At 49.3% G+C, this 17,592-nt stretch overlaps 1 protein-coding gene across 1 annotated transcript; it reads left to right on the top strand.

Moving 5' to 3' along the window:
• Positions 1-14,635: 14,635 nt before the first annotated feature.
• On the top strand, positions 14,636-16,945 carry LOC142803205 (uncharacterized). The gene is made up of 5 exons (XM_075888300.1): positions 14,636-15,176; positions 15,239-15,298; positions 15,365-15,427; positions 15,578-15,725; positions 16,930-16,945. Exons 1-5 carry the CDS (start codon positions 14,948-14,950, stop codon positions 16,943-16,945), a joined length of 516 nt encoding a protein of 171 aa, XP_075744415.1. The 5' UTR covers positions 14,636-14,947.
• Positions 16,946-17,592: the final 647 nt, after the last annotated feature.

The raw sequence follows: 17,592 nt of genomic DNA, 5'->3' as shown, positions 1-17,592 counted from the left end.
CCACTTGTGCCACCTTCACCTTTCAGCTACGCAGCTGTGGTCGTGCGGCCCTCACTGCATCCAGTCTCCTTATCAGCTCCTCCTCCATCGAGCTCGCGTCCAGTTTACAGGCCCCACCTTGCTTTTTCCGTCCATCTAATAAGCGGTGCACCCATCACAACCGTCCTATCTGCTTTGCGTGTGGAATCACTGGCCATATTGCACCCTTCTGCCGCGGCCGTCCCACACCTGCGTACGCCTCCTTTGGAACTCCCACCTACGCGCTGCAGCAGGCCACCACGTCTGCATATGAACAGATAGGTACTGCGCCGTGCTCCCGACCGGGCTGCAGACATTAGGTGCCTTTCTCCTCTTCTAACCACTACTACCATATGAACAGAGGCACTCCGACTCGGATCGCCGCCCATAAACTGCTCGTTTCCCATGCCCTTGTCGCCGATCGCCATCGCCTATGCGTCGTCGACCACCTCCAAAGCAGGGAAACTAAGCAGTGCGGTTCCGTAGGCAAGAACTGCAACTTCTGCGCAATTCTCAAGGCCTCCATTTTCGTCGCAAAATGTTATTTATGTCGATGTTGAGGGAGTCGCCCCACTATCGTTAATTGATACCGGGGTCGCCGTTTCTGTGATGAACGCATAATTTTGTCGAAGACTGAAGAAAGTTACCACATCTTTCTGTGGCATGGTGCTGTTCATGGCTAGAGCGCAACGCGTTCATGCCTCGTCTGTGTGTGCGGCACGCGTCGTCATCCAAGACGTTTTGTACATCGTCAAATTTTTGTTCAACCATCTTGCTCTCACGACCATTTATTATCACGTCATGAAGTTGCCATCGATTGTTCACTTGTGGAAGTGTCCCTTGTGCCAACATGTAAATTTCCATCGCTCGACCATTCTCCTCTGCTCTGCAAACTTATCGCTGGCGACAACATCAGCTTGCCTCCGTAAGCTTCAGTCCCTATTAGCCTTTCATGTGTGGCGCAACCTGACGCCACGGTAATGTTTACGCCACATCTGGTTTTTACTGAACGCTAGGGCATTGTTCTCTCATTTGCCGTTCTTACAATTGCGTCAGGCTCAACCGTAATGCTGGTTACCAACTACTGCAACGACCCCATTGGCTTACTTCGTTGTGAAACCTCAGTATATGTACAACCTGTCGACCATATCGATGGTATTATTTCTCCCGATGAAACCCCATGTCACATTGCCGCAATCACTCATGCGTCTTAGCCATTAGGTTCGTCAGCCTCCGACAATGCTATTGACGCAGACCTCCCCCCCCCCCCCTCGCATCGCCGCCAACTTGTTGCTCTCCTTAACAAGTTTCGCTCTTCTTTCGACTTTAAGGAACCTGCTTTGAGCCGCACCATGACTACCACTTATACTATTGACACTGGCTCACACTCGCCTCTGCGACAGTGTCCTTACCGCGTTTCCGACGAAGAGCGCCGCGTCATTACGGAGCAAGTAGATGGCATGCTTAAACGTGGAGTCATACAGCCTTCTCGAAGCGCTTGGTCATCACCTGTGGTTGTGGTTCTGATAAAGAAAAAAAAAAGGCACCGTTCGATTTTGCGTGGACTATTGCCGCTTAAAAAAGATTACGAAGAAAGATGTCCACCTGCTACCACGAATAGACGATGCGCTTGACTGTTTACAAGGCGCCGAGTACTTTACATCCTTGGATCTGCTTTCTGGGTATTGACAGGTGCCAATGACTGAATCAAATCGCCCTAAAACAGCCTTTGTAACGCCGGATGGCCTATATGATTTCAAAGTCATGCCATTTGGGCTCTGCAACGTGCCTGTGACATTTGAGCGCATGATCGATACCATCTTGCGTGCCCATAAGAGGAAAACTTGCTTGTGTTACCTGAACGATATCGTAGTCTTTTCAGCTGATTTCTCGACACAACTTGGTCGCCTTCGCAAAATTCTGACGTGTCTAACTTCTGCAGGCGTACAACGTTAACACCAAGTGCCACTTCCCAGCGCGAGAACTAACCATCTTGGGACATGTCATCACAAGAGACGGTGTTCTTTCACATCCCGATAAGCTTCGAGTTGTCACTGACTTTCCAATGCCCACATAACTGAAAGCCCTAAGAAGCTTTGTTGGTCTCCGCTCCTACTTTCGTCGTTTCGTGCGCAACTTCACGTCCATCATCGCATCTCTGACGAGTCTGCTTTCCAACTGCAAAGGTATGTCTGCATGGTCACCTGCATGTTACGACGCATTTCGCCAGCTGCGCCACCTGCTGACCTCACCACCTATTCATCACTACGACCCCACTGCTGCCACAGGAATTCACACCGATGCAAGTGGCATCGGTCTTGGTACAGTTTTTGCACTACGGAAAGGCACCCAAGCCGAATACGTAGTCGCTTATGCAAGTTGTGCTCTTAAGAAGGCTGAATTGAATTACTTTGTGACAGAAAAGTGTTTGGCCATAATCTGGGCATTGACGAAATTTTGTCCGTATCTTTACGGCCGTCTTTTCGACGTGGTCACAGACCACCACGCTCTATGTTGGCTGTCCAGCTTGAAAGACCCATCCGGAGGCCTGGGGCGTTGGGCACTTCGATCGCAGGAATACGACATGCAAGTCGTATATCGTTCCGGTCGCAAGCAAGCGGATGCTGATGCACTTTTTCGATCGCCCTTAACACCAGATGTGGCTTCTCTGTCACCCCTTTTTACCACCTTGTCACCACTCGACACCACTGACATGCTTTCTGAGCAGCGTAAAGACCTTGCCTTGTTACTCGACTACCTTACCGATCCGTCTGCTGTCCCTTCCACGAGAGCGCTACGCCGGCAAGCAGCCTGCTTGATTGATTTGATTGATTTGTGGGGTTTAACGTCCCAAAACCACCATATGATTATGAGAGACGCCGTAGTGGAGGGCTCCGGAAATTTTGACCACCTGGGGTTCTTTAACGTGCACCCAAATCTGAGCACACGGGCCTCGACATTTCCGCCTCCATCGGAAATGCAGCCGCCGCAGCCGGGATTTGAACCCGCGACCTGCGGGTCAGCAGCCGAGTACCTTAGCCACTAGACCACCGCGGCGGGGCAAGCAGCCTGCTTTTCCATGCGAAACAGCATTCTGTACCGCCGCAACTACATGCCTGGTGATCGGAAGTGGCTCCTTGCTGTCCCTACTCATATGCGGTCTGACATCTGCATGAATTTCCATGCAGATCCCCGAATTGCTCCGGCAAGTGTCCTGAAAACCTACGAAAGGTTACATCAACGATATTACTGGCGAGGAATGTATCGCTTTGTGCAGAAATACGTTCAGTCTTGCACCACTTGCCAACAGAACAAGACAGCTCCGCGGCACCTTACTGGCATGTTACAGCTGCTCCCGTGCCCGGCTCGCCCATAGAACCGCGTGTGTATCGACCTCTATGGCCCCTCCCTTCCAGTGGCTCTGGAAACCGGTGGATTATTGTCGGCGTCGATCATGTGACACGCTACGCTGAGACTGCAGCTCTCCCGGCAGCGACCGCCCATGAAGTTGCACTCTTCATTCTACGCCATAGTGCTCCACGGGAATTAGTCAGTGATAGGGGTCGAGTGTTCCTGTCGGAGGTTTTCCAAGCTATCCTCGCTGAATGCAACATCATCCACCGGAAATATACCGCATACCATCCACAGACAAATAGTCTCACTGAGCGGTTCAACCGCACACTTGGCGATATGCTAAGGATGTACTCCTCCTCCGACCACACTAACTGGGACGCTGTATTACCTTTTGTTACCTTCGCTTACAAGACCGCGACGCAAGCGACTACCGGTTTTTCCCCGTTCTTTTCATTGTACGGCCGCGAACCTTCCCACCCACTGGACACTATACTCCCGTACCGCCTGTATGCCAGACGAGTAGCGTGGAACAAAAGCAGTTAATTCAGTAAGGCAGCCGAGTATATAAGGAGGCTTGTGATAAGTGGAACGAGTGTTGCACATGCGCGGTGGTTGCCGTGCAAGCGTGACTTGCACTCTACTACATCTTCCCTTCTTTGGGGAAAAAAAGGAGACATAACACACACACACACACACACACACACACACACACACACGCACACACACACACACACACACACACACACACACACACACACACACACACACACACACACACACACACACACACACAAAACGTTGAGGAAATTTTTCGTTTGCAAACATGGATAGCCTTGCGATTTGTGACTTTCTGGCAATGGATAACGTTGCGGCTCTCGGCGTATGCGCTCACTTTTTCGAAGGACCTGAGTTGAGTCTGATGGTGCTGCTTGGTTTTCTGCTGGGGACTCACGGGCAGGCGACGAGACTTCTGTGGACCTAAGATGTTCTCTTGTGCGGCGTAGCCGCTGCCCATTGTCTGTAGTCACCACGTAGGATCGCGTGGGCCCTGCAGGACCGACTACTATGGCTGGAGCCCACGTTCTGCTGCGTGTGTCATATACGGACACTCGGTTTCCGCTATGAAGGTCCGACTGGCTCCTTGTAGTTCTGTTGTAGTAGAAGCGCTGTTTGTATCGAATTTCTTGCAGTGGCTGATGAACAGTTTCTGTGGGAACCGTCTTCGGTTCCAAGTGTCAGTTTAGGACCGGGAGTTGGCTTCGGGTGTGACGTCTCGTGAGCCTTTGAACTGGTGATCAGCCATTTGTACCTCTGAGTGTTCCGCCATTCCAGCAACGCACCGTAATATTCAAGGGTGGAAAACGGGCACTTGTTTAACAGATGCTTAGCTTCCTGAACAGCGCATTCTGCTAAGCCGTTGCCGCGCGGGTAGTACGGGCTGGACGTGACGTGGTTGATATTAAATTTGCTCGTAAAAGCGTGGAAGTTCGTGCTGTTGAAAGGCGGGCCGTTGTCACTGCACAGCTTCGCTGGAATGCCATGCGTCGCAAAGATTTCTGCACTTGCTTTGATTACTGCAGCAGCGGTGGCATGACTAAGCTTGCGAATCTCAAAGAAAAATGAGTAAGAGTCAGCGATTATGAAGTATTCATTGCCTTCGCGGTGAAAAAGATCCACCCCTACAACCCATCATGGCAGAGTTGGTAACTCGTGGCTGATCATGGGAAGCCTTGCATTTCTTTTTTGTATTTGTCGCAAACAGCACATGTCTTCGCTACATCTGAAATATCAGCATTCATGCTTGGCCAGTACATTACCTGTCGTGCCCTTGCCTTCATTTTATCTTTGCCACAACGTGCAGCGTGGAGCAGGCCGAGAACTTCTATGCGATTTGCTGGCGGAATGACAAGCTTGTTACTTCTGAGAAACAGCCCGTCCTCGACGTGGAGCTCCTCCCGGAAGCTCCAATATGGCTTTAAGCCATCCGGCAACTGCTGCTTGCTTTGGGGCCACTCTGTACTTGCGTAGCAGCAGAGCTCGGTCATGAGTGTGTCCTTCTCGGTCTCTGCTTTCATGCTGAGTAGCTGCGGATCTGAAACAGGTAACGAAGAAACAGCGTTGGCTTGAAATTGTTCCGTTTCATCCACCAGCTCTGTTTTGCGAGGAAAACGCGAAAGTGCGTCGGCCAAAGACAGTTCTTTTCCCGGTTTGTATGCCACGGCGATGGGAAATCTTTGTAGCACGAGGCGCATGCGCTCAAGACGAAGAGGGCAATCGCAGAGTATTTTCTTGAAAATTGATTCGAGCGGCCGATGGTCGGATTCAACTGTGACCACTGGCTGTTTGAGTATGTAGTCCTTGAACTTCATACAGCCATGAACTATGGCTAGGGTTTCTTTTTCTATTTGTGCATATTTCTGCTGCGTGGCCGTTAAAGAGCGGGAAGAGGCTATGGGGTGGTCATCTTGTAGGATGACTGCGCCGACGCCGTACTGACTCGTGCCAACGGACAATTTCACTGCTTTGGACTGGTCAAAGCAGGCTAGTACTGGCACTGTAGCAAGACTAGCTCACAACTTTTGGAAACTGTTTTCCTGCGCTTCTGTCCACGTCCATGCGACGTCCTTCTTAAGCAGCTCTCGCATATGCGCGGATGCAACAGACAGGTTTGGCATGAAACGCGATGCAAAGTTGACCATTCCAATGAATATTTGAAGCTCCTTACGGGTTTACGGCGCAGGTGTTTGAATGATGTCTTGTACTCTTTCTGTATCCAATGAGAGTCCTTCTGCAGTGAGGAGGTGGCCCATGTAACGTACACTGGACTGCAAAAATTGGCACTTCTTTCTGTTGAGCCTTAAATTGCATTCTCTGCAGCGTTCAAGCAAGGTGGTGAGGTTTCTGTCATGCTCCTGCCTCGTCTTTCCCCATACCAATATATCATTCATCACGACCGCTACGCCAGCCAAATTTCCAACCACTTCATGCATGGCACGTTGAAAAACCTCTGGTGCCGATGTGATGCCGAACGGCATGCGTAGAAAGCTGTGACTTCCAAACGGTGTGCTCATAGTGAACACACGTGAATTTTGTTCGTCAAGGGTTATTTGCCAAAAAAAAAAGCCTGAAGCAGCATCGAGCGTGGAAAAATATTTGGCTCCTTGCAGCCGCGGCAGTACGTCGTCCAAAGTCGGCATATGGTAATGCTCTCGCAAAATCGCCTTGTTTAAATCTGAAGGATCTAAACATGCGTACCATCCCATTCTTTATCACTACAACCATGTGGCTGGATCACACGCACGGCTCTTTCACCTTTGTGATGACGCCGTTGCGTTCCATCTCATCTAGCTTTGCTTTCACTGGCTCTTGAAGGGCGACGGCAATTCTCCTTGCTGGTTTGATGGTTGGTGGGACATCGAGTTTAAGCTGCAGGCGATAGGTAAAGCCTTCAAGTTGTCCTAGGCCCTGGAAAATATCATCAAAGCTGGATACCAACGTGTCAAACGCTTCGAGGTTGACTGCATCTATGTGTTGTATTAGGCCCAGTCTCTCAGTGACTTCACCACTTAGTGTAACTGGCACCTCTTGGACGACAACAAAAAACGTAACCTTGGTGCTCTGCGTGCTGCTAGAGACAGCAAGGTTTATCTTTCCGATTGCTTTTTGTTTGTGACCGAAAAAAGCACGCAAGGTAGCGGAACTGTTTTGCGCAGGAGCCACTGATAACTTTCGAAAGACAGATTCTGGTATGACACAACAGTTCGCTCCCGTGTCTATTTTGCATCTGATCATAGCACCGGCTACACTCAACGTCGCCACACAGTGCTCATCATTCTCGATCGCGTGAACTTCCAACGTTTGCAGGAAGTATTCTTCGTCGTCGGTCATTTCTACACGTATGTGCCGTCCTTCTGACCGCGTTTCCATGCTTCGAGTGCGACACACACTTGCAAAATGATTTAGACCGTTACATTTCTTGCAATATTTCCCCATTGCCGGACATCTTAGAGATCTGTGAAGTTGCAAGCCGCATTTCGAGCAGGGGGTGGTTTTTTCTTGTACCGCGTCAATGCTTTTTTCAAATTCAAAACAAGTGCTGCCTCGGATTTCAGCGACCTGTTCTTTACTCTGTTCTTTAGCACGGCAAATCTCAACCGTTTTGGCATAGGAGGGATCATCATGGATAAGTCTCTGCTGAAGTTCCTTGTCTCGTATTCCAAAGATTATTCTACTGCGTAAGAGCCTATCTTCAAGCTCCGCGAATTCGCACTGCGCTGCTAGAATCCTGAGCTCCGTGATCGAATTGTTAAACGACTCGCCTTCTCGCTGGTTTCTGGAACCAAACCTGAACTCGTTGAAGGTGAGGTTTGTAACTGGTTTGTAGTGGGCTTCGAACTTTTGGGTTAGGGCATTCAGATCTTTCTTGGCTTCCTCCTTCTCAAATTTAAAGGTTCGAAAAACCCGCCTCGCCTCTTCGCCGATGGTCATGATAAATGTAGCGGCTTGAACATCTTGCGGCTGTGCCTTCAGATTCGTTGCTATTGCGAAAAGTTCGAACTAACTTTTCCACATGTTCCAGTTATGGTAAACGTCGCCAGTGGTGTCGAGCGGCTTGGGGGGGTTGTAGCAGTGTCGAACTCATGGTTGTGTCTGCAGTTCTGGGTGATCCGGACTTGTCTCGCGGGCTTGGGCGTGAGGGACGCTCGTCCCGTACTGTCTCCGTTAAGGCTGTGGTTACATGAAAAACCTTGCTGCAGGGCAGAAACTAACTGCCGTGCCCACTTCTGACACCATGTATGCCAGACGAGTAGCGGGGAACAAAAGCAGTTTGTTCAGTAATGCAGCCGAGTATATAAGCAGGCTTGTGATAAGCGGATCGAGTGTTGCACATGCGCGTTGGTTGCCGTGCAAGCGTGACTTGCCCTCTACTACACCGCCCTGATGCATCTGGGTGCTTTCCGCTTTCTGAAGTCGCCAGATACGCTGAAGACTGCCGTCAGTTGGCCCGGTCTCTGACAAGTGAGGCTCAAGGTCTACAAAAGACTCGACATGACGACGTTCATCACATAGCGCCTAGGTTTCGTGATGGCTCCCTTGTGTGGCTTTGAATGCCCCCACACGTCCCTGGCCTTTCTTCTAAACATCTGGCTCGGTACCATGGTCCGTACCGTGTCATTGACGCGACCTCGCCGGTGAATTACATCATCGAGCCCCTAACACAATCGCCAGATTTGTGCCGTCGAGGATGCGAGACCGTACACGTCGACTGTTTGAAACGCTACTACGACCCCTTAATTGTGGATTCAATGGCAACTTGAACAAATGTGAAGCTTTCTACGGGATCGACCACATCATCTGAAGTGATTTCAAGTGAGTGCTTCGCATTTCGCGCCCACAAAGGTCGACTTTTTGGGAGCGTTCGACAACCTCGGCGGGCCTACCGGCTAGGCCTACCAACATGGTCATCCACGAAGCAGAGGGAGAGGAGCTTCCCTCCGCCGACGCTCTCGACGATGATGAAAGCAGCTGGCGTCAAGTGTATGCCAGGGCCAGAAAGCCCGCTTCATCCCCGAAGAAATCGACACCTGCCATGAACACTTCGCAAGAACAGTCACAGAAAGCTCTCCCATCGATCCGTTGCAGTGCCCCCAGACCCCCTCCACTTCCTGTGGACTGGGAATACGTGGAGGCCTCAACTGTGCTGACACTCCACTTCCGAAGCTCATCCATTCTGTCCTAAAAGCGGCAGCGCTCGCAAGCTCCCTACACGACCAATACCGCATTAACTCTGTAAGCAGCATTCTGCTCATAAGCACACCGGACTCGGCACGCACCGAAGCATACCACCGTATCAAGTCCATCAAGATGGATGAGCGCAGCTTTGAAGTTGTCCCCCACATTACCGATCCATCGAATACCTGCCTAGGGGTCATCCGTAATATTCCTATGGAACACACATCTGAAACCATCTTGTCAAGTCTATTGGACTATGACAGACTAGGCCTCATCCTGACCGGATGTCGCATGGGTTCCACAACGTCCATCTTAGTCACCTTCAGAGGTACGCGCGTGCCTTTCTACATAAGTTATCAGGGTGGCATCACCAAATGCGTACCCTATCGTCATAAGACGGAAGCCTGTAATCTCTACCGCAAACTTTGCCGCAGACCAGACGTATGCCCAGGCGTCCCTCAGCCTTTATGTCCAATGTGTGGCATTCCGAACCCACTCCTTGATCTCCATTCGCAGCTCCATTCCTCGACCCAAGCACATCTTTCAAGAACGCCCCTAGAGGACGCTCACCCAGTATCACAAGACAGCAAAGCCGAAAAAGCCGCAGCCGAAGCCGCAACAAAAGCATTCATCAAGACCCCAGCCCTCGGACTGGCCCTGGACACGAGGTGAGCTGGGCTGATGTAGCCTCCTCTGAAAGCTCCATTCAAAAGCAGCTCAAACTAATGCAGGATGAGATGGCTAAATTGAGGGCAGCAAATGCAAAACTACGCCTAGAGCTTCAGACCTTCAAACAACTATCTACTTCCCCACATCTCCCCACCTCATCCTTCACCCCTACACCTATCTCACCAGCACCAGCTCCTCTCTCAACCACCCCTATAGCTAGGCACCCCGCTCAACCACTTGCGCAAAAACGAAAAGTCTCAACTCCCACATTGTCATTCGATGAGCAAGTAGGCCAAGTCAAAGCGAAGCTAGAGAAGGTTGATAAAGTTAAAGAAAAAGTAACCAAACTGTCTCGTACGTCTGTCTCGCGTGAGACAGACGTGCGATTTTTTCTGCGATTCGGCGTGCGGTGCGACGATTCGACTGCCGGAGTGGTGACGTTTCGTGACGTATTATCGCGTCGCACTGCCGCATAGCCGGTGCAGCGAGCATTGCACCGCCGCATGGCAGCAGCCAATCACAACGCGAGCAGACGAGTGACGTCACGCCGCTAGTGGCGCCATCTCTCTGTAGCCGCTCCCGTCACCCGTGATCCTGGCCATTTCAAGCGATTCTATGGAGTGGTGCGAGCGTTGCTTTGCTGGCATCGCCGACTGCGGCGGCGTGACAAACATCTAGTACATTTCCCTGGTGACTTGATATCATTCCGGATTGAATAAAGGGATGTTTGAAGTGTGCCAGCTCTGCACGACAACACCAGTTTTGAAACCGTAAGCGAGACCGGAGATTGTGACCAGCGATACAAGGTCATTCCGCAGGTAAACACGGCTACCAGTGCCCGCCCCGCCGTGGTGGTCTAGTGGCTAAAGTACTCGGCTGCTGAGCCGCAGGTCGCGGGTTCGAATCCCGGCTGCGGCGGCTGCATTTCCGATGGAGGCGGAAACGTTGCAGGCCCGTGTGCTCAGATTTGGGTGCACGTTAAAGAACCCCAGGTGGTCTAAATTTCCGGAGCCTTCCACTACGGCGTCTCTCATAATCATATGGTGGTTTTGGAACGTTAAACCCCACAAATCAATCAACGGCTACCGGCGCTTCTGCGCTGGCTCGCTTCGCTTCCACCCTTGCTCTTCACATATCGATGGCATCGAGAAAGTAATAGCGTATGCAACGCATTACAACCGAGTGCATAACTTAATAGTGTTGTCAAAAACAAGCGCTCGATGACGAGCTCGCGTGTGAATGGCGTAGGCGACTACCGGCGCCCGCCATGCTAGGCCTACCTGTCGGAGTCGTGAATAATCAGCTGTTACCGCTGTTGCGACGTGCTTGTCATTCACGAGGACGTTTTATTCATTATTTTTTACGGGATGAAGCGTGGCTGTGCAGTGCTGTTTGTTTTGAGCTTCATTACAAGGATACGAAGTCGTCCAACCGCGCATGCCGAGGCGCCGCATGGGGGTGGAGCCAGCCGCTGATAGCTCCTTTGCCTCTGTGTGTCCCAAAACGTCACATGCGGCACGCCGCACCATGCGACACCGCACGCCGCATCGCACGGAAAATCACACGTCTGTCTCGCGCTTGTTCGGTACAGCGCGGTTCACGAATGATAATGATGCGAGTGTAGAGACATCGCAGCTGATAAGCACACAGCGAATGGTCACGAAACTGCCCGCGCCGACTGACGTGGCCAGTTCCAAAGCCCAATTACGTGCACGCGATTTTCTAACGACGACGACAGGATCTGCTGTCGTGAAGGGTCATTCGTCGCTATAGCGTCGCAGGTTTCTGGAAAAGCAGACAAAATCGCTTGTCATCCAGAAAAGGTCGTAATGTGATAGTTTTCGCAACACGGTAGCACCCCCGATTCTCACTTCGCTTGTTATCAGTGCGTAGAGGAAATTCTCATGTAGAAGCGAGGCGGCGGCCGTATTTTGTCGTTTATCTTGTTATCGAGGGTGTGTTTTGATGCTTCGGTGGTAGCCTGCTGCAATGTTGGTTACTTGCTACAATGTTAACGGCGTCGTCACGGTCGTTGTGTGAGGCATGATGATAGTTATAGCGCGAGAACAAAACGACGACACAGAGACAAGAAGGACATGAAAGACACGAAAAGATCATGTCCTTCTTGTCTCTGTGTCGTCGTTTTGTTCTCGCGCTATAACTATCGTCATGCCATACCAACTAGCCCAAGCTGCCACACTTGTACGTTGTGCGAGGTTGGCGTGAAGTGGCAAAGTACGTCGTAGCGCACGCTTTTGGGCGCCCCTCGATATCTCTGCAGATACCACTCTTGCGGTTAAACGATTGTGAGAAAGGATAGCCGCGAAACGCTATTATGGCGTGCGTGGGCGGCCCGTGGACAGCTCGCAGAAGATAGCGCCATCAACCACCTAATATGAGTAAAGTGCAAGAAGCTATTTTCAAACAGTCTACGCGTATGTCAATTGCGAAAGGCTAAGCGACCTAACGTTTGTTTGCATTACTGCATTTTTTACTCGTCTTAAACAAGTTTTCATAAAATTCAACCCACGTGATAAACGCACCCCCGAACTTAGCTTCGATTTTTCGAGAAAAAGTGCGTTCACTACGCGAATAAATACGGTGTTATGTGTCTTCAGCTCGCGACAATGATGCAGCGCTGTCAGTCATTCCTCTCACGGGCATATGCAAACACGGCGACGACAACGATCGCACGCGCGGATGAAATATTGCGACCCTACTCGCCAGTAGGGTGGCTTGACTGGTGAAGTGTCATCTCCATGGGTAGAGTGACTCTAGCCATTAGAGGCGTGAAAAGCGACCCGTGTTTCTCTAGACATTTATAACCACTATAGTGCTTTCCATGGAGGAAAAAAAAAAACTGAGGAGAGGCCCTATAGTATCCCAATGCATTGCGAGATGTGTGGCGGAAGTGACGTCAAATTTATGGGGCACACAAGCCGGTATGGGGCAAACGAAATAGCAAACGCTGCGCGGCTAAAGTAATTAACTAAAGTAGCGCCATTCGTGTTAATGTGCAGCCTCCTCTCCCCTCGCGTGCATTGCAGATAGTAAACGACGCTAGTTGAGGGGCTGTATGGCTCCTGGCCGCAAAGATGAGCGTGTGCTCATGTTTCTGTTAAAGCGTATCCGGCGCTGCGGTTTTAGGCGATGCACCAAAAGAGTGATTGAGAAAGAAAAAAAATATAAGAAGTAATGTTCAATACGACGATGTCACGTGTATATAAGCAAGTGGCATGCAGTGGCAAAAGACGTCACCGCAAGCACGCAATACTCAACGCGATAGGTGCTAAGAATCTGCAGCATGACGCACTAGCCTTTGTGAAGGTATCGCAAACGCCATTTTGTTTGTCCACTTTCGCGGTGTTTGTGGCTATAGGCGTGCGCGCTTGGATTGTTGAGTAGCCGGAGTTCGACCGCGCGTGAGTGTGTGCACGGTAATCCTGCACGTTTCGGGATGCCGACCTGCTGTGCCAGCGGTTGCAAAAGCAGGTACAGCAGAGGAAAGACGCTATTTTCGCTTCCGCGAGGAAAAGACAATGCCGCTCGGCTAGAAGTGTGGCTCCAGCGTATCGGAAGGACTGACTTGGACCCTGTATCGTCGCGGCTTTGTGAGGTGAGTACCGGTGAGCTAAACTCTATCGTTTCGGTTGTATTCGTGTTTACAGTGTTGCGGTACTGTCAAGCTCGAGCATCACACAAAGAGAGTAACCGCGTCGATGGTAAACGTGCATGCCAGTCGAAACGCGTGCCGCGTTTAGTGCCGTGTAAACGTTGCGTCTCTGGCTTGATCCATGCCGACCCCGGGGGCTGCATTTTCGATTGAGGCGGAAATGTTGGGGCCTGTGTACTTAGCATTATATGCACGTTATTGAATACCAGGTAGTCGAAATTTCCGTAGCCCTCCAAAAGGGCGTCCCTCATAATCAAATTGTGGTTTTGGAACGTTAAACGCCAGATATTATTATTATTATTATTACTCGTTTGATCCAGAAATAATCGTCGACTATGTTACAAAGTAAATGTAATGGATACATTCAAGTGCTAAACTAAACTTTGTTGGCTGACGTATAGTTAAATGACTCCCGCGTGTATGTGTGTATGGGTGTAAGGACTTTATGTATAAAGGCGTGGGCAGCGACCTGAATGTCGCATCATTTCGTTTAAGCATGTGCTCCAGCGCGCTCAGTATTCAGAAGCTCTGTGGTTGAAATAAGGACACGCTAGGCTAAATGGTGCGTATTTCTACATACTGTACCCAAAGTGTGCTAGCCTGGTGGGAAGAGAATGTGGCAAACAGTGGGTAGTCATGTACGTGTTGACACTAAAGGTTATTTTAGTTTCTTTTAGAGCGTGCTGTTTCATTGTGTAACAGTAGCCGCGAATATTTCCTTACCTAGGACCACTTCACTGAGGACCAATTCGAGCCGATACTGCTGCGCAAGTTTGGTACCAAAAAGTTGATGAGAGACGCGGCGCCTACGATCTTCAGTCAAGAGCATTTGCCAACGTCAGGTAAGCCAATCGCGTTAAAAAACTGGAGAATGTTTAGTCTGTCTTCATTGTTTTCTGCATCACCCATAATTACTTCTCAGCCTTTCACTAACCTGAAACATGTCGTCTTGCATATAGGTGTTGTGCACTGTTTGTGTATAGCTAATGGCTTTTCTTTGGTATAATTAATGCATTTTTTTTCATTCTCCAGAACGCAATGATTCAGCCCGCTCATCTTGCGGCCTTAATCTACTACTAACAGCAGGTGCTCTTGTTGATGGTGAGTTGACGGTTAAGCACATCTCACGCCTTTTCCCTCTTCGTTATCATTAATACATGTTTGGATTATGCAGAAGCCAAAGAGACACACTGCCCATCGGCTACGAATGTGCTTCTGACACCAGCTGCTGTTGATGGTGAGTTCTTACTGCATTTATTACTTACCGTAATTACAAACATGCTTTATGCCTTCATTGATGTTTTATAATTTGCAGGCTATGGAGCCAACAGTGATGCCACTAAAGCAGGGTTAGGTTCTTCACAAGGTAACGTAGCTAACACACATGCTGCATGTAGTCGAAGCATTGTAACGGCTTGTAACTTGTATCCATTGGTTTATGTATTTTACAATCATGTCTGTAGGGGTGTGCTGCAGATCCACAACATTTTGCTCCGCAGTATGGTGTTCAGCACATTGCAAGCATTGAAAGCATTGCCGCTTGGGTTTTGGCATGCATTCTTATTACTGAAAAATTGTAATGCACCTGTGCGTATTGTAAATGCTTCAAGTAGTGTTGATGCTTGTTTGCCAAAATGCGATGTAACAGAGATGATGGTCTTCTTCAATTTGTCTTTATCTTTTTTAGGTCACACTGCCACTGATTCAGCACCATCGGATTTTCCAGAAGGTAATGGCAGTGACATGTTGCTTTGAAATTTCACATAATTTATTGTTGATCTCATGTTGCAGATGCACCTTCAAGTTCCAAATGTGACGCACTGCCAGCTTGTTCAACAGCTTGTTCAGCAGGTGAGTGCTACTTTTCATGATTTGTATAGGCATGTGTCTGCCAGATGGTTTTGTTGGTTCGCGCAGGTGTGGAAACCACCCATGAATCGAGCTGCCAGCCATTTCAAGCTTTGACGGTGCCTGTTGAGTGTGAGCGAAATTTCTGTTCAGTATCATATACATTTTTTAATTTTAGTCACTGGCCATCCCTCATTGGCTGTGCTGCAACTGTGCTAATTTAAAGCTTTGGTGACTGTACCGGTCTTCAGTAATACTAATAAGATTATCCATCATTTACAGCCCAGCAGAACTTTTGTGCTGCCTGTGGAGGATTTCTGTCTGCTGAGGGCACAGCTGATGTCACCGGCAAGTGTTCAGTGCTAGTGTTCTCACACACTATGCAATATACACCTGAGTGTGACACATCGCCGCCTACAGGAAATTACATGCACGCTCATAAGAGATTGATATATTGGTGCATTTAATTGTGCAGATGCGCTCCAAGTACTGGTGAGTGAGTGAGTGAGTGAGTGAGCAAACTTTATTTAACCAGCGGATTGAGGCGTGGGCCTAAGCCGCACCAGGAGCGGTGGAGAGACCCTGTCTCTCAGCCGCCTCCCGTGCTCGCTGGATGGCCCATATTGGATCTGTCCGATCTGAGCTGATCAGCGCGGCTCTCCACCGCGCTCCAAGCTGTTCTGGGGAGACTGCATTGGCGTCCTGTATCTGTGTGCATTCCCATAACATATGCTCTAGGGAGGCGCGTATCATGCTACATAGTTTACACGAGTCATCTGGGTATAGTTCGGGGTAGATGCGATTTAGGTGCTTCGGGTTGGGAAATGTTCTAGTTTGAAGTCTCCTCCAGTCAACCTCCTGAGATCTGTCTATTGTGGAGCTAGGTGGTGCCCTGTTTTGTTTCTTTTGCTGGTATGCTCATTCTTGTAAAGCGAGAGTAGTCGCACACAACGTAAGTTTATTGGAGGAACATGTAAGCTGTGTTTTGTGTACAGTAATGCATAGCACACTACTACACCTTGCGCAACATCATCACACTATCACTTGTGTCACGCAATTAGCTGCCGTCTTGTAGCAACTCTGTCAAAAAAAGCTACAACAGTGGAACCATGGCACTCTCCCCACTTTGTTTGAAATAGCCACCGCCATTGATAACCCTACGTCATAACCGAGAGTACGTGCCATATATTTATGTGCCATTTATTTATTACTCATTACTAACTATTGGCATAGCTAGGAGGTTGTACACCGGACACTTGCTGCTCCCAAAATGTCTTTCTGCCTTCACACGCAGAGTACAAAGTGAGACGTGACCACACTTGACTGTCCTGCCCGTATTTCGGATCAAGGACATGCCCCCACCAAAAAAAATAGTTTAGCTGCATGCATTGCCGGTTCTGCGCAGCTCCATTTGTCCCTCTTCATTGAGCAACAGTGTCAGCTTATGCTGTTTGTTAAAACCAATGTTGTGTTCTCAAAAAGTTAACGCTTACACTTTTCTGCTGAATAATATGGAGTGGCACTGATTTTTTTTGTTTCTTTAAATCATTATGGTTCTCCCTCACATGGTAGTCTGGGTTAAATAGTGAGATTTTGAAACTCTTGTCACTTCCTGCTCAATCTGTGCTTTGCAGGCTCCAGTTCAAGTAGTTGGGATGCTGATCAAGCAGTAGTAGCTGCCCTTCACAAAAGAATAGCTACATTGGAAGAGTGCTTGAACAACATGAAGCGGAAAGTTGCTACACTGCAACAACAGAAAAGCAGAGCAAACCGTAGAAACCATGAACTCACGTGAAACATCAAAAAGTACCTTTCACCAGATCAACTGCAAAGCATGTGGACTTCCAGTATGCGAGGGAAGCAATGGTCTACAGAGACTATAGAGAAAGGCCTCCAGCTCCGTTTTGCATGTGGATCCAGAGGCTACAATGCGGTCAGGGAGCTTGCTGTACCCCTTCCGAGTGAAATAACTTTACAACGTCGTGTTGAAAACTACAAGTTCTCTCCAGGAATTCTACATGAGGTTCTAAAGTCCCTTGCTTTAAAGGTGAAAGGATGGTAAGCTGAATATATTTGTTACATTTATTCTCGTGAGCATCTCTTTCAGCAGTACACCTTGAAACCTTTTCCAGAGCCTTCCACTATGGCATGTCTCATGATCGTATCATGGTTTTCGCACGTAAACCCTAATATTTATTAAGCTTTCATGTGTTGCTAGTGCCAGTGTTAGTGCATGTCACTGCGCTCTTTGTCGTGCACGTTTTAGCGGCTATTCGTAAGGTATCCACAACATATTC

This window comes from Rhipicephalus microplus, chromosome 3 (assembly GCF_043290135.1).
Source record: "Rhipicephalus microplus isolate Deutch F79 chromosome 3, USDA_Rmic, whole genome shotgun sequence".
NCBI lineage: Eukaryota > Metazoa > Arthropoda > Arachnida > Ixodida > Ixodidae > Rhipicephalus > Rhipicephalus microplus.
Note: the sequence above shows the minus strand (reverse complement) of the source record. Positions and strands in the feature narration are given on the sequence as shown.

Coding starts and splice junctions, on each gene's coding strand:
- LOC142803205 (XM_075888300.1), top strand. CDS start 14,948: ATGGTGTTCAGCACATTGCAAGCATTGAAAGCATTGCCGCTTGGGTTT. Junction 15,177..15,238: donor ACCATCGGATTTTCCAGAAG/GTAATGGCAGTG, acceptor CTCATGTTGCAG/ATGCACCTTCAAGTTCCAAA. Junction 15,299..15,364: donor TTCAACAGCTTGTTCAGCAG/GTGAGTGCTACT, acceptor TGGTTCGCGCAG/GTGTGGAAACCACCCATGAA.